Source organism: Trichoderma gamsii, assembly GCF_001481775.2.
Source record: "Trichoderma gamsii strain T6085 chromosome Unknown Scaffold_18.2, whole genome shotgun sequence".
In the NCBI taxonomy this organism is placed as follows: Eukaryota; Fungi; Ascomycota; class Sordariomycetes; order Hypocreales; family Hypocreaceae; genus Trichoderma; species Trichoderma gamsii.
In genome coordinates, this window is record NW_020171355.1 from 37871 (window position 1) to 57721 (window position 19851).

Genomic DNA, 19851 nt, shown 5'->3' on the forward strand with positions numbered 1-19851 from the left:
GCTATATACTCAATGATAGCAATTACCTGACTTCAGTCAAGTTTACACTAGATACATTGTCTTTTTATTTTGCCATTACATTAGTAGCAGCGCTGATGCTGCTTACCTCTCGCTTTGTAAAAACTCATGCCTCGCTATTGGTTGCGTCGTATACTGGCGCGGATTGCGCTGCTCTTTCGACCATATTACCTGCGGGCCTTATCGCCTGTTAGGTTGGAAAGAAGTCGTTAGATTTCATATCGACTCAAGGTACAAGGCGAAGGCTATTGAATGTACTGGAAAAAGAGACAGAAGAGGTTAAAGCAGAGTAGCAATGCTCTTCTGCTTCCTTTTGACCGACGTTGGGCATTAATATACGATAGGGCTAGTGGACACTAAACTCACAGTTACAAGTAATATATTGTGTGAACAGCCATTCAAGTTCTAGCAGTGACAATGTTTCTTCGTAAGGTACTTGAAAGCGGCTGGTGATCTCAGGCTGATTGCTCTCGCACAAAACTTGGAACACTTTACGTTAATATCTTACATCTAGTTTTCAACGAGTTGTTTCTTCTTTGTGTCCACCCTGACGCTATCAAGCTGAATCCTGGTACATACTCTAATCTGTCTCTTACTTTTCACATTTTCCTGTTTTCTCAGCCTACAACTTCTACACCTGGTGGCGAAACTACTACAACATGCTGTGTCGTCTGCCTTGTGGCGCTGTGGATAAGGGTGTGTCCAACTATCTCAAATCAACAGTCAAATGACTGTTGACAACACCGTTTTTACTCACCAGGAGGAATACTGTTGTGAATTTTTGCAAGAGGTTTACACCATGTAGTATTGTAATCCTGGCCTACGAAACGCCCTGGTCCAAGCAGCTACTTGACTTGTATAATGCACAAGAGAGAACTTGGGATACAAAAGTACAATGTAGTATACTTCAAGAAGAATAAAAAAAAGTTGATTCTCTGCTGAATACGAGGCCGACGCTGATACGTGTAAGAAGTCTTGGTTAGAAACAGTATAAAAGTGAAGTTAAAACAAGACGTTGCTGGACACTGAGAGTCAGGTAGCTAATCATACTGAAACGAAATGCACGTAATTTGAATGGAAAAATGTGCGACAATAGCTCCATGACGACCTCAAAAGCGCAATTATTGAGGAGATTGATGTTATCTCATATAGATAAGCAATATGACATGACTTAAAGCGGTTGTGGTCGCAGGTCTCTCTCATCTCTTGCAGTCACCGTCTTGAATATCACAGCTACCAGTTTGTTCTTGTGCAATCTGCAAAATTTTCTATTGATCTCTCTTTAGGCGAATCTTCCATTGAGAGTACATCTGCTCTCAAATCTCAAGTTTCATAACCTTTGCTTGAAATCTTTTCAGTTGTGCATATTTTCTGTTCATGAACCATGAAGATTCAATCTCAGAACACAATGCGCGCTATTGATAGGTCTCAATAATCGTCAAATCCACTGTAGTAGGCAACGGTGTATCTTCCGTCAGTGCCCTGAACAACGCGTGCATAAAACTTTCCCTCTCCTTCACCACTGCTAAAGTCAATGGTAGCGCCCTCTCTAGTAATAGCATGGCGGTCGACAATCTCGCCTGGGACTTGTTGGCTCTCGGTGATGAAGAACTTCATCTTCGGAGTGATCTGGATACTCATGTCATTCCTTGGAGCAACCTAGCAATAGAAATCGAAATTAGTCATCTCGCCAGTTTGAACTAGATAGTTCAACGTACCGATGCAACTGGAGCAACCTGCCCTCGATTATTGACCTTTGCAAGACCAACGAGATATGTGTTATTGGGCACGGTGAAATCGTTGCCGGTTTTAATCTCGTAAGCGCCTGAAACGGCAGACGGTGGACCGATTTCCTCGATGACTGGGAAATTCTGAATGACTTTCTTCTCAAAGGTACCTGGGAAGGAAATATTATTAGCGCCAGTTGCCTCTTCACCTTCATGTGCAATAAACTTACTTCCAGGTACTGAAGTAGTGCCAAGGCGAGCCAGCAAGCTCATGCCGCTGTTTACAATAACTCCTGGAGCAGGTGCAGTGGGCACAGTGCCAGTCCCTAGTCAACATGATTGATTAGCATAGATTAAACATGAACGATATTAATAGTCACATGCGAACAGTATGCCGCAAGCAATATGCTACTTACATGCATAAAAGTCCGTGCCAGTGCGGAGTTCAAAACTTCCACCATTGGGAACAAACGACGTATACCAGACGTTCATGAAAGGCTGTAGCCCACCGGTAAACTCAGGAGAATCTATAAAAGTCGCATAGTTGGTGTTTGCACCGCGATTATTCTCAATGGAGATGGTGTAGGATGTAGACATTTTGATAGACTGAAAGCGGTTGTTGATCTAGTTAGTTTTTTAATGGTTGCTGTGTTTGCTGTAGAGATAACTAGAGAATGGTGTCTAGCGAACGACAGCATAGCTTGCTTTTATAGACGAAAGTGACCGGTTATTTCGAATTGTGTAGGTCTGAACATGCCGAACGTAGTAGTTGACTTAGCTGCCACAGAGGGCATCACCGATTCAGTGAAATAGTAGTAATAGCAAGCGATTTCTGAGTAATATCTATTTCTTTCTCCACTAGTACGCAGGGCAATATTATGTTCACAGTAATACGTGCCTAAAAGCTAAAAATAAGGCCGCAAGTAGCGGCCTGGCATCCAATGGTCGCTTCAAAAACCATCATACAGTGACGCAGCTACTGAATGGCTGCATGATAGTCGATGCAGGAGAGCCACTAACCAACACCAGCCGCTGGAAATATTATCGTGGCAAATCAAAGTGCTGCAAGGGGCGTCAGCCTAGTTGACAACCTGCAGCCGGTGAGCACAATAAGGCTTCTCCAGCTGCATCACATCCCCGCTGTGGTCAAACTACGGAATATGACAGCATATGATTGGATGTATTGGGTACCTTACTTTTCTTCCCATTAAATATTCCCTGAGAATATAGATGTCTCTAGAAGTTACCTCCAGGTGATCCGTCTGATGGTAACAACAACACAGAACATACCTTGATAGCCCAGAGGCAGCAAGCCTTTGGAGTGAAACTGCAAAGAAAGGCTACATGCAACCTCTCATGAATTGCACATTACATGTCTAGTAACCCACAGGTCCAATATTATCGATAATTGCAGCTGCATCGAGTAACATTGATGCGTATTACAGTAAGTACATACAGTATTACTCATACTAGTAATACCGCATATGTGGACCCACACAAGCATGCACGAATCAACCTATTACGATTAGTTCGTGTAAGTTTTCTCCGTAGGGGTTCAGTTCCCTGATTTTGATCCGTTTTAGCAGATATCAAACCAGGACTATTGCCTGGCGATCTGTGCTTGCTAGGCCTTATTTATTACAACATTGATTGTCTAGCTGCTCCTGTCAATTCTTAATATCAGCATACTGGGAAAATGGAGTCGGGTTTCTGGGTACATACAACATCGCATTAAACTTTCATGCGAGGCAGTCACTGCCTAGCGTTGGACTTGAAGAGGGACATATATAGTCTTTCTGCACTTCAACGTGGCACCCTGTGTAATAGTTAAGTCTTTACGATGCGTTACAAAATAACTCCCGTCATCAGAAACGTAATACAGGCGCTCGCACCTCAGCGCTTTCTCCTCATTTGTTAGTGTATTGTTCCATATGAGAGGCTTCAATAAAAGAATGCAAACCCGTCTAGCCTATGCCGTATAGTAGTATTATGAGAGAGACCTAAGACATTTACGTACGTGTATGAATATTATTGGACCAAGAAACACATATCACTTCAGCAGAGAGAGCTAAAAGCGCCACTGTCGTAGTTTGAAGCAATAATGCATATAGCTTTCCTTGTGTAGCATCTATCGAGAATGAGTAGCGCAAGCTGCTGACAGACGATTGGATCAGATGCTTTACTTTGGTAGATCAACGATGGAAATACCTTACATTTAGTAAAAAGGGCTTTGATTGCGCTATTAGGAGATGACACGTTCGTATGCATATGCAGGTCAAAGACAACACATAGAGTGGCGGATTGGTCGAGCAAGCGAGGCCTTCACGTAAGAAGGCAAAAGAGCTGAGAGAGTTGCAGAATCAATGTGGACGCAGAGTAAGAATCGAAGCTGCAGGACGTGACGCAGCTTTCGAACATTTAACAGCAAGATTTTACTTCCAGTATAAGGGTGGATACCTCTATTTGGTGCAGAATTGGAGTTAGCTGTAGTATAGCATTGTAATAAAATTTTTGAGAAAGTGAATCTACAGGAGAAGTACTTAGAGAACAGAGAGCCACCAGATTTAATGGAATTATAGATTATAAGAATGTTATAGAAAGCTAGATTGCTGTCGCTTCTGTCAAACTGTGTTTCTACGAAACTCTAGTAAAGCTTTAAAGCTTCGGTGTCGTTTTATCTAGTAACATCCACCAACCTGATCGTGGCTGAAAAGTGTCATATACTGCCTTGTCTTCGCTTGTGGTTGCTGTCATGCCTATCGAACCGGCTATTACAGTGGTGTCGTATTCAGTCAATGTCGATGTATCAATAACTTTGATCGGTACCTCGACCACAGCTTTTGGTACCGAACCAGCTCGAATGATGGGAAAAACAACATCATCAATGACCAATCTCTTCCTATCTTCAGGGTTTTCACCATCAAACAGGAACATCGGTAGCTTCTCGTCTGTGTACCGATCGACTTTTGTGCCTTCGCTATCCCAAAAGCAGAAAGCGGTGATCCATCCCGACAAGGACTTCAAACCCCTTCCAGAAGCCTCTGCACCGGTTTGGTGCACTGCCTTCATCCAGAAGTCTTTGGTAGTCTGATCATCTGGATAATCATACGTCTCAATCATTTTTTCGACCACTTTGATGAGTAGTTTGCTCCATTCCTCAGGTTCATCGCCAAATTCAGCAAGCTTGGGTAATCTCTCGAGGAGACTCACCCAATCTTCTCTCTCTCCAAGGAGAGTAACGCTTGGAAAGCCACAGCCCATTAAAACAATGTATTCGAAATATGCTTTTGTAGTTGCCATCATAACCATTGCGGCCACACTGACGTCGTTGATAGTACTGGTACTAAAATTCGGGAGCATCCAACTTGCAAGCTCTGGATCGATCACATTTTTCTGTATTAATTGAGAGAATAAAACCGCAGCGTACGCCACATCCAAATTTTCCATGGTCTGTGGCGTTAGGTCGACTATTAGTTTTTTCTGGCCTTCATGCGTGACAAAAAGGTGTCTCAGCTCCTCAGCGTGGGCATTAATATAGAAGCTGAGCTGAGTCGTAATAGCCAGCCATATATCATCAGGACGAAGTACAAGATGTAGATCTTGCTGAAAGGCGCGGATAATGCCTTCGATCAGACCACTGCCGTAGGGAACCACTTTACTTTCAGGATTTTGATCAACATCGGTGAAGGAGTCGTGCAGAATTTTTCTTGATTCGGGGCCTATTGGCTTGTTTGTGTGCACATCCTTGGCATGCTCTGGAGAGACTGTCCAAGACCGAGACGCAGTTCGAAGAAGCTGAGCAGATGAGTGTGCCGTTTCATCTTGATTCGAACCGACGACTTCTGGGTTTGGTCTAGTTACCACATGCGCGTTCGATAATCTTCTGAAGCCACTTGATGTCTCTTTATTGTTGGTAGATTGAAGAGGCAGAGGTTGAGATGAAAGTGTTCTGTTGAGTTGGTAGCTTGCTAATGCTGCAAGTAAGACACAAGCCAGTACAGCCTCCCAGCTGAACCACATGTCGTCGCGGTTTATTCCGCTTGTTTCGCGAGATTTAGTGACCTTTGACATTTCTACTCGTTGAGGAAGATTGAGAGGAAAAAAAGAGAGGCCAAATTGCGAAGCTTATATACCTTTAATAGCCGCATCGTAAAGCAATAGCCTATCCGTCACAACATGAAATCTGTCCATGCCAAGCATAATAGCGTGGGGCATGGCAACGGATACGTGTCATGGTATATTCAAGGCTGAAGGCAATTAAACACTCGTATTCGACTAACCTAGGGAGCATGCCGAGCCAGACTAGGGTAGCTTAAACACAACTTTAACACTAATACTGAGGCCCCGCCCTCCGGTATGAAGCTGCTTATCCTTCATTTGGCTAGTAATTCTTTCAATCCTGTGATCCATAAAGTACACATAGTAGATGGCGTCTCTAGATCAGATATAGTAAAAAATAGAAGTTTGCTTACTATCACAGATCTATAAAGTCTGTTCATCGCTATATAGTTTGCCAAGAATTCTGTTGAGGTTCTCGTGTCGCTTTTTGCGTATTAATTCGCAGGTCGCAGGCCTCGTCTCCGATTTGCGTATCTCTGAGTCTTCCTTTTTAAGAAAAGAATAATAATATTGTATTTCACGAGTCGTGAGTCGCATACAAGTACTTCTTGTCCACTTAATCCCTGCTGGCCTCAATTTGAGCTTTGTGAATCGCCAAAATCTCAGCCTCCTCCTCGAGCGTCTTGATAGCAGCGGGACGAGCGTCGATAAGCAGTTTCCACGCAGCCAGTTTTTTGAGATGGCTAATATCCACGCCAGAGCGACTGTTCCAAAGAGTGCCCCATACATATGCATCGGCTACGGTGAGATTTTCGCCACACAAATAAGAACGACCATCTGCGAGTTGGTCTTCCAAGAGTTGGTATGCTCTCAGCAGCTTGTCGGAGTTGAAACGGACGCCTTGCTCGGTCATCAATTTGCGCATGAGTGGGATGTGCTTCTGCGCGATCTCAGTTGCGAGCTGAACAAGGAACTGGTCGGCCTTTGCACGGTGCAGAGTACCGGGTGGCGGGAGCATGCCAGATCCTGGGCGCTGATCGGCCAAATATGAACAGATGATGATTGTTTCAGATATTATGTCGCGATCTTCGTTGTCAAGTTGCAGAACAGGTACGTAAAGTAGAGGGTTGATTTGAGCAAAGTCTTCCCCGTTGGATGTACTCTTGCCAAAGACGTCAAAGTGGACGAGCTCATGTTCAATGCCAAGTTCGTTAGCAACAAGCTGAGCAGCTCGTGAACAAGTATCATAGGCAATATATAACTTCATTGTATAACGCTACTGTTGTCAAATTCTGAAATTGAGGTTGAGAAAAGTGAGCACGCAAAATTAAGAGTGGCTCTTATTGAGTTTCCTGCTGAGTTAAGGAATTAACAGCAACTTATATACATTTGGACGAGCTACCTAGATACTTGCTTCTCGCTCATTCTATCAACACCTATTCGCTTCTTTACGACATGCAATAGTCTTTGGCAACTATTTGCAAACAACGCGGAGAAACCGTCAGTGAAAGTGGACTAACATTGTGGAGTTTTCACTGTGGCGGACATAGTCTTGAGTTGCCGGGCTGGCGCTAGCAACTCCGGCAAGAATTTGCGGCGCATAGGACGAAGTTTTGCTGCTGCCGGTACCCACTGCTCGCGCTTTTTCGTAACAGTCTTATGGTAATTTAGCTAAGCCTCTACAATTTCGTAAGCAAGCGAAATAGGATGCGGTAAGAAATTGCGGAGAGTGGGCGGTCACTCGTTGTTATACACATAGCAAGGTAAGAATCATGGTCACAAAACCTGAACAATTCTGCACACTGCTGTAAGCGCAATATTTTGTGATTGGTAAGCTAGTAATCAAGAATATCTTCAAATCTTCAACTTCTTTGCCAAATACTTTGAGCGCCCTAATATCACAGAAGTAGAGAGCATCTGCGATAATTGGACCGGGGAAGCTTCTAAGTGTGAGGGCCAGCATACCATGCTGTCTCTTCATTATTGTTACTGACTACCTCGTTATTTGTTAAGCCACAGCTAGGGTGCTGAATAATATTTCCCTTTACCATGCCATTCTTCCTGAAGCCTTCCAACCTGGGCCGCGTTTGGCCGCCCGTCTCCTCAAACAAAACGCTAAATTAACACAGATATATTCCCAAGCTGTAAGGGCGTCGAGGATTTTATGTTCCATACCAGCAATTTCGTCTCCATAAATCTCGTCACGCCTCACCTTTCAGGTCCGCTTGGCTGCCACTCTACTACTGCCTCTTGTGGCCCTATTGCATGCCATCGCACATAAACGACATACATCGCCTAATCCCGAATCATGGCCCTCTCCTCTCTTCTTCTTAACGTAGCTGCTATTGCTGCTATTGCTAGAATCGTTGTTATCATTACTAATCATTGGTACCATCACTACTGCCATCGTCGCTATTGCTGATACCGAGTTTAGCTCTGTGGAATACTACCATACCATTCTTCCTGAAGTCGTCCGACCTGAGCCGCGGTTGGCCATCCCGTGTCAGACTCAACGTCCTGTAGCAGCTGTACTACAGACCTTCGCTCCCGTGGATCTTCCAAGCATTGCCCTGCCAAGATGAGCGGCTGTACGGAGTGAATTCGAGCAGCGCCGCCTGGCCGGCCAGCCGCAATCCCGCATATTTTTACACAATTATCTCTTATATCTACCAGTCTTTCTCGGTAGTCTTTCAGTAGCGTGAGGGGGTTTGATTGATCGATCGGTTTGGCAAGAAGTAAAAGGACGCGGGCGAAATGGTAATACGAAAGAGTGGCCGCAGATACCTGTGTTGGAAAGAGAATTTCGTCGAAGACTGGCTCTTGAGGGCCTTGTGGGAGTGTTAGGTGACTGGAAAGCGTGTAATGAGAGTATGGTTCAAAGTTGGCATCCAGCTGAGAGTGCCAATTATCTAAAGCACCCCAAAGATAGAACCAGCTATTGCGCTCAGTGGTTTTCATGGCGCGATCCCCACTGCTGGGGGTTGTCGTAAACTGGTCGATGATGTTTGTTATTAGAGAGAATAGTCGCACCCAGGGTGTCCTAGACATGGACGTGAATTCAGCGCCAAAGGCATCGTCATTATTCCCGACATTGCCATAGGAAGTGTCAAAGTTAAGTATTGGTATGCGTTTTTGATCGTATGAATTAAGGAGGTCGAGGGGCATGCAGAGCCAATAGCTGGCTAGAGCAGCGGGATTCAGAGGTTGTTTGAAAGGCGGAAAGTAGGATTTTGTCGTAGAAGTAGACGTCTCGTTCGGATATCTCGCTAGCTTACTCTTTACATCGTGTATCCGTCTAAAGGCCGCTGTTAGCTTTGTTCATTTTGTTTACTTGTGACCGGATTTTGATCTTGTTTGATATAGGGAAGCGTTATCCAGCACCCCGATTTCATTATCCAGCACTTCATTTGTACTAGTACCATAGCATTGATAGCGACAGTAACAACAGTAGCGTCCATAGCAACAGTAGCAGTAGCTCAGGTGCCGGATAATAGAATAGGGGTACTGGATAACTTTTTCTTGATATACTTCCATCAACGACATTGGTGAAGTAAATGGAGCTCTTCAAACAACACGGAGGAGATGGATACTCACGTGTGGAATTCATCGTAGTTCGAGTCAATCAATTCATAAACGGTCAAGATAGCACTGCTTGTCGTTGCCACATCTAAAACACCTGGCGACGTATTGCCAATCGCATCGTAGAGTTGTGACTGCTGCTGAGAGCTTGCTCGATGATAGTAGTTGGCAGCTTTGAATGCCCAGTCGACGTGACCTGCGCTGGGATACATTTCTGTCAAGGCCAACGTGCTCCGTAAGCCGCAGTTCGTGGCTCGAAAGCCAGCCACATGACTCAGATGCTTAGCTGAAAGCGCTGCTACTGCATACTTCAAGGCAGGGTTGGTCCCAACGAGGCGAGGGATGCGAGTCTGAAAGAAACATTTCTCGTCGAAAATGCCTAGCCTGTTCCTGGTTAAAAGGGGGCCAAAGGTAAGTAACGATACTAAAGTGGAGACATACCACGGGGCCAAGTTGTCAACATAATGCCGAAGAAGGAAAACAATCTCTTGCTCGCTCTCGAGCATAAACTCCGAGGCTAGGGCAGCAAGCCCCAATTCAAACTCGCTATTTGAATTAGAAGAGAGCAATCCCGGAGATGTCTCCGGAGCTGGTCCGGAGGTTTGGAAGTTGGCGGGTAGATTGCCCACACCTGCTTCGTGAACATTGTTGTTGCCGCCGAGATCGAAGTGAAAGTCCACTGGTAATGATATGGACGGATCCAAGTTCTGCAACGCAGTTTCTGATGCTTTAGGAAAGTCCAAGGGAGAGATATCCAAAGATTCTGTCCGTTGGATTGGCAACGATGAGCTGCTATGGCGAGATTCTATGATAGAATCTTCCTGTATCGTGGAGGTATATTCAGTCGTATCAGCGTATTCATTGGCGGGCTGTATCTTTGTGGATCGAGAAGATTGCCTTTTCTGTCTCTTGTGAGGCAGTTTGGACCCATTGTTGATAAATTTCCAGTCTTCATTGTATCCGGGACATTCATGTTTTGCAGACACGCACTGCTTGCAACTGGGTCGTGTACCATCACACTGATGTGCTATCAATTAGAGTATTGTCCACGACGGCGGCAAGACCACCAAGGAAATCATAGACACGAGAGGCACGTACTTTGATGTGCCGCTTCCTGCATCGTTGGCAGGCTGATCCGGGGGACATTGCCGTTCGCAGCAAATGTGCGTATGTATGGATGTATCACTCAGTCCTACTCCGTATACTATGTCCGCCTGGCTCAGGTAATACGAACAGTTGGGGACTCGGGAGTGTTGTTGGCGACTGGCAATGGAGGATGTTACCCGTTGAGGCAAGAAATCGACCCTTGAATTAGGTTATGGATTGAGAGGACATGTAGTAGTTTCATTGATGTCACATGAGGGCAGCAAAAGCAAACGGGCAATTTACTTTCATCTAGTCTCATCAATCACTCTCGGAAGGCTGGGCGGGCTAATATCGGGAGGATGACGTTGCTTCTTTGGGTTAAATATCCCGTCCTTTCTCCTTTCGGCAAATGCTGCTAAGCCAGCCGTACATCCTCCCATTCTTTCATTTGCCTCTCCATGATATTGATCCTGCCCATTATTACTGCAACAAACGCCGCTGCCTTATTCATGTCATAATACCACATTCTAACAGTGAATTTTTAATCTCTCGTTGCCATTTACTGCCAGGAAAGCGCCATGGCGGAATCCTCCCACTCTCTCGCCAAAAGACGGCGCACATCAGCCTCAGAGACAAACAAATATCCCATCATCGCTGGTTATAGAATCGCCACTTACGCATCGCCAGGAAAACAACTGACAATGAATGAACAGAGAATAATATACCATGCATGGAAGAGTGAGTGTCATCATTTCTTTTTCATTTTTACGGCGAGTAGATGAGACTATGCAGTTTCGAATATCCCCAGTACGATGTTCCTGATTTGTAATAGCCATTCGCTCTTTCAACAGCAGTTTGATGCCAAAAGCTATCATAGCTATGACTACGTGTTAATGGGAATCTGAACGACTGACAATTTGTAGAAAGCGGCTCACCACACAACCCGCTGTGCTATACTTGCCGCAAGCCAGGCAGCATCTTACTAGATTGCGAAGCCTGTTGCCGATCATACCACCAAACATGCGTTCCGGAGCTATCGGAGAGGAAAAAGGATTTTTATTGCGACGCATGCGTTAAGAGAGGCTGGCACACTCATCCTCCATCGTTTGAAAATGAGAAACTGAACCCGACTCATCCAAAAGCTATGAATGAGGCTGTGCAGATGACTTCAGTCAAGTTTGAACAAGTCAGGCCGGTTCGAGAGACTTCCAACAGTGCTGGCTCCGAGAAGACGAGCGATAAATCCGATTTGGACCAGCCATCACCTGCCTCGGAGCATGGTAAACTACCAAGTAGCGGACATGGCGACGTTATGCGCTCTCTTCAGAGCCTTCGCGAAAGGGTCACAATGCTTGAGAAGGAAAATGAAGCAATGCGACTCAGCTCAAGACCCAAGAACCCAAAGAAGCGCGAGTTCAGCGACTAATGAACGGGTTTCAAGAGACTTGTTGCTCTAGAGTTAGCGGTTAGAGAGCTTGTAAACTATTATACGGACTATTGGGCACGGGGATCTTTTTGTTTCTTTTGTTCATTTTTCTTTTCGACTTAGCGAGCTATTATTAACAGCAATTTGACTTTATTTTTGTATCATATTCCATATATCATCCACTAGGTACTGTGTGAACGTTTGATGAATACAATACTTTATATGATGCATCCTTCTTCTAAAAACAATTGAAATATGTTATAAAATTGTTGATATCTTAAACTTCTCGTGCCGTGCTACCATGCCCTCAATACTAAGCAAGGCTGACTTGCCCTTTTTCGGGCCAAGCTTCAAGATACAGCAGTGCTGTAGTCTGTCGATTTGGAATCTTTGCCCTTCTTGAGGACTCTTTTATGGCCATGTAGTGACGTCAACGTATCTCTTCCAATGAAAAAGGCATGGAATGATTTGGATCTAGCGGGCAATATTTCCGAATTCGGTATATTGCTGAATACCAACGAGCATTTTCCCATAATGGAATGGATTCAAACCTACTGCAAATGGCTAGCCCGCTGACTCCCACCGAAGCTGACGGCCTGACAGCCGACGCCCGAGGATCTCTACCTAGCAGCGGAATGCAAAGAGCATCTAGCCACTTATCCCTCGGCAAGACATCTTATCTCGATGCTTACCAGCTTAAAGAGCTCCTCGAATAGGCTTAAGTAATACTTTGATAGCCCCTCACGTTTGAGTGCGATCCCCGCTGTAGCTTAGCGCATATCCCACCATAGTTTTTAAGTATACAGTAACAGCTTCGCTTTTACCACAAGGCGGGATCGCCAGAAATGCCAAATTTGGCTAAATTGGGCGAGGTATGACATTATGGGGCGGACATGCTTGCATCCCGCTGTATACACGGGCGATTAAACTTATCGTGGAGTTGAAGAATACAAGATAGGAAGAAAAATGTTATCATTCGTAAAGTATAAAGCACCGATGATTCAACCCGATGATTCAACTCATGAAAACCCAAAAATTCATTCAACAGCCTTCTCAACAGCCTTCTCAACGTCTTTCACAACAACACAACATCAACCCAGAGATTAGGAACAACTACCAAGGAAAGCGACAACCATTTGCTCATTAAAATGTCTTCTAGCTTTGCAACCCTCCCAAACAGTAGGAAGTCAACTCCGACTCCCTTTACTGTGGCAATTCCAGAAGAGCAACTCAGCGACTTCCGAAAGCTTTTAGAGTTGTCGAAAATTGGCCCAAAGACGTATGAAAACGAATTAACTGATGGCCGGTTCGGCATTAGCCGCGACTGGTTGGTTCAAGCCAAAGAAGAGTGGCTGAAATGGGACTGGTAAGCAACCATAAGACAACTGAGATTGAGTCAGTTCACAACTAATGAACTACGTAAAGGCGTGCCTGCGAAAAACATATTAATAGCTTTCCCAACTTCACTCAGCCTATCAAAGAGAACGGCGATGTTTTCAACATTCATTTTGTCGCCCTGTTCTCCCAAAAATCGGATGCGATCCCGCTGCTCTGCCTGCATGGGTGGCCAGGCAACTTTTTGGAATTCTACTCTATTTTGCGTATCTTGACTGAGAGATACACTCCCGAGACGCTTCCGTATCATATTATTGTCCCTTCTTTGCCTGGCTACGCCTTTTCTTCTCCACCACCACTCGCAAGAGATTTTCAGCTTCAGAACATTGCAAGTATTATGAACTCATTGATGATTGAGCTGGGATTTGGCAGTGGTTACGCTGTACAAGGAGGCGATATTGGCAGCAAGATTTCACGTGTCCTAGCTGCAACTTTTGACACGGTAAAGGCCGTTCATAGTAAGTTGAGAGATAAGCTGAGTTAAGAGTGCGCGATACTAACATCCAGCGCAGTCAATTTCTGTATTATGCCTGAGCCAGAAGGTGTCAAGGATAGCGACATTAGCGAAATTGAGAAGCAAGGCTTGGAGCGATCCAGTACATTTAAAGCATTTGGCTCGTCATATGCTCTCCAGCATGCAACCAAGCCCAGCACAATTGGACTTGTGCTCGCTTCAAACCCGATTGCGCTTCTTGCATGGTAAGTTCCATCGAGTGAAGTCAATCCAATTTTCACGCGGCTAATGAGATGACTATCTTAGGATTGGCGAAAAATTTCTCGCTTGGACAGACGAGAATCCTCCAATGGACGAGATTTTGTCTTCGGTTACGCTTTACTGGCTGACTGAGACATTCCCGAGATCCATCTACCCATACCGACAGGTAAGCATGCTTTCTCCGAGCAAAAGTGAAACGGTCTCTTACCAGATCAATAGCTGTTTACCCCCGGACTTATTGGAGCTCATGAGAATCCTGAGTGGTACATCAAAAAGCCTTTTGGATACTCATTCTTCCCGAAGGAGCTTGCACCAATCCCCCAGGCTTGGGCTAAGACAACTGGAACTCTGGAGTTCTATCGTCAGCACGAGAGTGGCGGCCATTTTGCTGCCATGGAAAAGCCTGAGATTCTGCTTGCCGATGTGGAAGAATTTCTCCAACAGGTGTGGAAGCCGCGAATTTAGTGTTGGACAACGGACTGGTTTGTGACATTGCTTTACTCCTTGCGCTGGATTCTATCAAAAGTTTGGGCAGCGATAATAGTATTAACGAGTTGTAACGAGAATTATATAATATTTAGCATGAAACGAAGATGATTAAATTCAACATTCCACGTATGCACTCTTTAGAGACAGTTTTCTCTTTGCTTATAGTTTACTTGAAGACTGCAACAGACTTCTCCCATATCACCCGCTTATCCGTTTCGAGGCTGAAATATCCGCATCCCATCATACCCATACACTACCCATCGGTCTCTGATTTCTTATGGATCGTGTCTATGTTTGCTGAGCTAAACTCGGGGAGAAGGTTTAGCTCGCCGTGGATAGCAATTACATTTCGATTGAGCGCATTAGCGACTCTTTGTCCTATTATAGCCAAATGCTGCCCGCCAATGGTATTGGATCGGCGCCGTTGCATGAGAACAGGTAGATTGGCTTCCCTACTTGTTGCGGGGAAAATCCGGCTTGGTGGTCTATGTTATATCGTACTGTTGGCAAGATAGTATCTTGCGCCACGTTCTTTGCAGTATCTTCCCAGAATCCTTCTACGGTCGCACCGTTCTGGACCGTATTTCTCCATCCAAGCAGCCTACCACTGTCGTCGCCGTGAGTCATGAACCCTTGGAGACCTGGTACGCCATTGATTGAATCAAAAGAAGCAACCTGGCTTGTCCACGGCGGTTGTCCTCCAAGACCATTTAGATGAGGGCCTTCTTTAAACGTTACTTGCAAGGGGCCTAGCGGCTGCGACAGAAAGCTGTTGATTCTTCCCGAGTCATCCGTGCCAAAGATGCCGCTATGCCCGGTGAGATTGACATGGTTGACAGGATCGTTTAAACAGTAAGCATAAGGGTTGATCTCTCCAGGGAGAAACGGACTCCGTTGATCTGGGCTGTGGAAGCGCATTAATACGGGATTGTATACGCGGCATCCATTGCCAAGATGGTACCAGCCAGTTATAGGATCTTTCCACTGGCCGTTAAAGCCGACAGAGTCTGATGTGCCATATCCGTAAGGCATGTACTGTTGCTGCTTGATACTATTCGATTTCCGCGTATCAAACCATGCCAAGATTGACTGATGGCTATCTGTAGCCCAGAGGCGTATCTGAGAGCTCCCAATTTTTTTCGTTGTTATTTGACCCCAGCACGTTTTACCATCAGACAAGAAACTTATTTTCTGATCTCCGCTCGTGATAGCGACAAGGCTGTTACCCCGGTAGTGGAGATAAGTGTTCAGTAAGCCTGCTTTTTGGCAAACTAGTTTGCCGCTCGCATCGTAATAATATTGGCTCAATACCTTATCCTTAGCATCAGATACCATACTCAAACGACCTTTAGCATCGTAATTGAGCTTGCGGCCTCGTTCATCTCGTACCAAACACCCGTTTCTATTATACGCCAAAGCAACTTCGGTCGCATACTTCTTATGCGTATTAGTTATCTTGATCAATTGGGTTGGATTTTCGGGATTATAAAAGTAGCTGCGGGTGTTTTGAGATCGGTCCTCAAAAGTATTCACAATCCTTTCTAGATTGTCATACTTGTCAAAGCTGAACTGCTGTCTTGAAATCTTTTGCCCTGCTTCGTCCATCATTGGCTGTGCTCCCCGATACTTGTAATCGATTAAGCGGCACTGCTGATCGTACTCAAAACTCTCTTCCCTCAGCAACTCATCTTTGCCGCTTTGTAGAATGCGATTTGTGAGAAGGTTCATGTTGTTAAAATCCTGTGTTAACTGGTAGAGCAATGCATTTCCTGTATAGATGATTCGCCCAATTTCTCTGCCAAACTCATCATATTTGAGATTCATTTTTAGGCTTTGTTTCTTCACATCATCAAAGCAACATCTCTCAGACAAGCGGTTGCTCTTATCATAGGCGAATGTGGTCCTAGAGTCTCCTTGCATCACCTGCTTTGGACGGCCAAATTGGTCGTACTGGATTTCCAGCTTTTGACCATGCACATCTGTGTAAGTTCTTAGCTTGCCCGCCATTGAATACGTAGACTGTGTTGAGAATTGTTTCTTGCGGTCAATTTGGGTTTTCTCTTTTGCCAAGAGACCGGATGGTAAATACTCTCGTACTTCGGCGACGGACGAGCCTCTAAGGGCCAATAAAGCTGATGATCTTCGGTCATAGTGGTATGACTCCAGCTCATCTTTACTTTTCACGCTGGTAACAGCGTAATTTAGAGCAGGATCATAGCTCATTTCCAACTTATCCCCCTGAGCTGTCCGAACGGTAGCTGGGCTTGGCTCATTTCCATTATAAGTCATTCTAGTGGTATTGGTGCCCAAAGTTAGGCTCGTTATTCGGCTTGATCCGTCAAAGGATTGAGTGCCCATAGTATAATCGCCAATTTTGGTTGATACTGGCAAGACAGACATGCTATGAGCCGCGTATTGAATGGAGATTTTGCGACCAGTTGGATAAGTAGTCTCAACTAGCCGGCCAAAGCCGTCCAGCTGATATGTCGTGGTATTTTTAGGGTTGTTCGTCTCTTCAACGAGGCGTCCCAGCCCATCATAGGTATAGTCAACTTTCTTATATGCGTTGCCATCGCTTTTCAAGAAGACCTTTCGTGAGACAGCGCCAAAATCATTGAACTCGGTTTTAGTTTGACCTTCGCCTTGAATACCCTCGACATGAGTCATAGACACGGGATTCGTTTTTGCTAAAATGACCGTACCACTACTATCAGTCATTCTGCAGAGGCAATCCCAGTCATCATATTCCAATCTTCGTTCGTTGCGATGTTCGATACTTTTATCGCCTTCTTTTAGCCAGTCAATGCTGTTTACCACTACACACTGCCCGAGTCCATTATACTTTCGCTCTTGAATAACGCGGAAAGGTCCAAGTGCTCCAACAGAATCATCTTGTCTCTCAACACGACATATTCTTCCCAAACCATCTGTGTGGTGGCGTGTCTGAAGGCCCTGGAAGTCTGCTGTCGTTATAGTGTACCCAGGTCCCCCTTCTGTGACAGTATATTCATTCTTCATGACCGCCTCGTAAGGCTTGTTTCCTGGAGATACCATGTCTAGGGTTATTCTGCCTACCTTATCATATTGAGTATATCTTTCAATTCCATTTTTGTCTGTGCGAGAAAGAGCAAAGCCGGTGTTTGTCGAGAGTATTGTATCGCTTTGCTCAGTATGATGATCGTAAGTGGTAATACGCGTGGTTTTCTTGAGTTGGCTGGCAGATAGATTCGAGTATTTCCAGGTATATTTCGTTTCATACTTCCCCTTCAAACGTACAGTCTGTTGTTGGAGCCGCCCATGGTGATCTGTTTCGTCTTTCTCATTCATATACGTATTCCTCACGCTGATCAAAGGGTAGCCCTCTTCCAACCTTTGCATTTCATGGACGGCGACATAATAGCCCACAATGGCTTTATTTAAAGTAGGTAGCTCACAATAGTTATATATAATACTTCGAATGGGAGCTTGTTTGAGGTCTGATATGGGTGTGGCTATTGATGTCGGTGTAATCTTTTTGCTTTTTAAATATCGTTGAAACCCGTTGGGATCAGCTGGGCAGAAGCTCTTCTCGCCACCTGCTGGGAAATACATACAATCGATCCGAATACCAGACGGCTCGGTCTTTTGGACAATATTTCCCCAGTCGTCATAAGTATATTGTTTCGTTTCCGTACGCGAACTTCCATCGGCATTCGAGTAAGTGGTCTGTACTTTCCTCGGTAACTGACAAGTAGCAGGTTGATGTTGAAACGAAGCATCATTCAACGTAGGATACTCAATATCTGTAGTAAGAAGATCTTTGCCTCTTTGTTGTCGAATGCGGATGAGAAGGTGGAATTTGTTATAGATATACTTCGTCTGTCGCCTGCCGAGTGTTTTTGTACTGACTGAGTACTGGTAAATATTACCCGCTCGATACAAGTTATCTTCTCCTTGCCTCCAATCCGGAACACCCTTGTAACCAAGAAAATTCTGATCTGAGTAGCTATACTTGGTGACCATGGGCGGCTGCAAATTTCCTGGCCGAAGAGTATGTTGGATTACACAAGGTATATATTGATAGGACCCTTTACTCGGCATTCTATGGCCCTTTTCCTGGTATTCCATTTCTTCAATAAGTCCAATTGGACTTTTCACTTTGATAAGGCAAGTTACTTTCTCGAGCTTTCTATAAGAAAAACTCCAAAAACCTTCTCCTAGTGGCAACAGGAGTTGACCTAGCAGTTTGGCCCTATTTTGGATGAGCGTCAATGTGCTCGTCTCAATGGTACCAGGAGCTCGTATTACTTCTGTCTTAGAGTTCGTGTACTCTATCTGAAGTAGCACTCGTGACTTTTGTTGAATGGTTTGAAGCCGTGTTTGTCCTTCCACTTGAGTCCAAGATAGCTGAAGGGAGCGTCCATTGGGAGCATGAAGCTCGATCGGCACTGCTTCATTAAATTTATTATTGTTATGAGACAAGACTTCGATTATGCCACTCTTATGAATCACATGATAGTCAGAGCCTTTCTTCTTGAACTGAAAGTTCTTCAGCTTTTGATCAACCACTGTTGCTGAACTTCCTGCCTCTGCGACTTGAAAATGTTCCCCCGTGGACAGTATAAGAGTGTTCGAAGCTCGACTGTACGAGGGAAGATTGAATTTCCAGCCTTGTCCAAAACCAATGTCGTGGGAGTTCAAACAATTATAACGCAGCGAAAGTTGTAGAGAAGGACAGTTCAGTGCTTCGCTTGGTGCTTGATAGAGCTCCAAATTGCGCCAGTATAAGCCGGTTCGAAGGTCTACCCCATCCTGATTTGGGCCGCCAAAGTTGAAGACCTGGGAGTACAGAAGTTCTTGGACAGACATAATGTTATTGAGTCATTGAAGCCGTAAAGTACGGCTCTAGCAGCGCGGACGAACAGAATGATGGTGGACACCGCTGTATGCTCAATTTAACGCGCCCGTGTTAAATAATAGCCTTGCGCCAAATGAAGAAAGAAAAGACATCGTTATTCGTATAGGATGTGGGAAATCCGACTTATGGCTTTCAACAATAACTTGCATGGACGAGAAACTTCCTTGTAATCATTATGACAATCTTTCCAGGGTTTTACTATGAGCTGAAAGTGAGAGACTAGCCAATGAGTACAGCGCCAGCTTGACATTGTGCAAGCTGAAAATACACCATCAGTAGACAACTCAACGGCCTGTGAGAACATTGATAGGTATAACTCTTCTTTCCAAGCATGCAAAGAAGATGGGCCCGTTTATTTTGAGATTTAACAAGAATTGTGTTCTGTTTAGTGCTTCGGATCCGCCGTGAACCTCTAGCAGCTTTTACAGTTTCGTAACATCGCATCGCTCATCATTTGATT

At 44.8% G+C, this 19851-nt stretch overlaps 7 protein-coding genes across 7 annotated transcripts; 2 read left to right on the forward strand and 5 right to left on the reverse strand.

Annotated features, from left to right (window-relative positions):
- Window positions 1–1446: 1446 nt before the first annotated feature.
- TGAM01_v205618 (hypothetical protein) lies at window positions 1447–2342 on the reverse strand (the record flags this gene model as incomplete). The annotated part of the gene is made up of 4 exons (XM_018801074.1): window positions 1447–1677; window positions 1737–1915; window positions 1976–2071; window positions 2162–2342. The coding sequence occupies 4 exons, from the start codon at window positions 2340–2342 to the stop codon at window positions 1447–1449; spliced, it is 687 nt and encodes a 228-aa protein (XP_018665906.1).
- Window positions 2343–4400: 2058 nt separating this feature from the next.
- Window positions 4401–5816, reverse strand: TGAM01_v205619 (hypothetical protein; the record flags this gene model as incomplete). The annotated part of the gene is made up of 1 exon (XM_018801073.1): window positions 4401–5816. The coding sequence occupies one exon, from the start codon at window positions 5814–5816 to the stop codon at window positions 4401–4403; it is 1416 nt and encodes a 471-aa protein (XP_018665905.1).
- Window positions 5817–6420: 604 nt separating this feature from the next.
- TGAM01_v205620 (hypothetical protein) lies at window positions 6421–7071 on the reverse strand (the record flags this gene model as incomplete). Its single annotated transcript, XM_018801072.1, has 1 exon — window positions 6421–7071. One exon carries the CDS (start codon window positions 7069–7071, stop codon window positions 6421–6423), a length of 651 nt encoding a protein of 216 aa, XP_018665904.1.
- A 1163-nt stretch (window positions 7072–8234) lies between these two features.
- TGAM01_v205621 (hypothetical protein) lies at window positions 8235–10529 on the reverse strand (the record flags this gene model as incomplete). The annotated part of the gene is made up of 4 exons (XM_024549672.1): window positions 8235–9099; window positions 9399–9767; window positions 9825–10402; window positions 10482–10529. The coding sequence occupies 4 exons, from the start codon at window positions 10527–10529 to the stop codon at window positions 8235–8237; spliced, it is 1860 nt and encodes a 619-aa protein (XP_024405530.1).
- Window positions 10530–11047: 518 nt separating this feature from the next.
- Window positions 11048–11895, forward strand: TGAM01_v205622 (hypothetical protein; the record flags this gene model as incomplete). Its single annotated transcript, XM_018801070.1, has 2 exons — window positions 11048–11207; window positions 11393–11895. The coding sequence occupies 2 exons, from the start codon at window positions 11048–11050 to the stop codon at window positions 11893–11895; spliced, it is 663 nt and encodes a 220-aa protein (XP_018665902.1).
- A 1148-nt stretch (window positions 11896–13043) lies between these two features.
- TGAM01_v205623 (hypothetical protein) lies at window positions 13044–14470 on the forward strand (the record flags this gene model as incomplete). Its single annotated transcript, XM_018801069.1, has 5 exons — window positions 13044–13261; window positions 13348–13748; window positions 13803–13989; window positions 14051–14171; window positions 14225–14470. 5 exons carry the CDS (start codon window positions 13044–13046, stop codon window positions 14468–14470), a joined length of 1173 nt encoding a protein of 390 aa, XP_018665901.1.
- Window positions 14471–14875: 405 nt separating this feature from the next.
- Window positions 14876–17793, reverse strand: TGAM01_v205624 (hypothetical protein; the record flags this gene model as incomplete). The annotated part of the gene is made up of 2 exons (XM_024549673.1): window positions 14876–17708; window positions 17771–17793. The coding sequence occupies 2 exons, from the start codon at window positions 17791–17793 to the stop codon at window positions 14876–14878; spliced, it is 2856 nt and encodes a 951-aa protein (XP_024405531.1).
- Between the last annotated feature and the right edge of the window lie 2058 nt (window positions 17794–19851).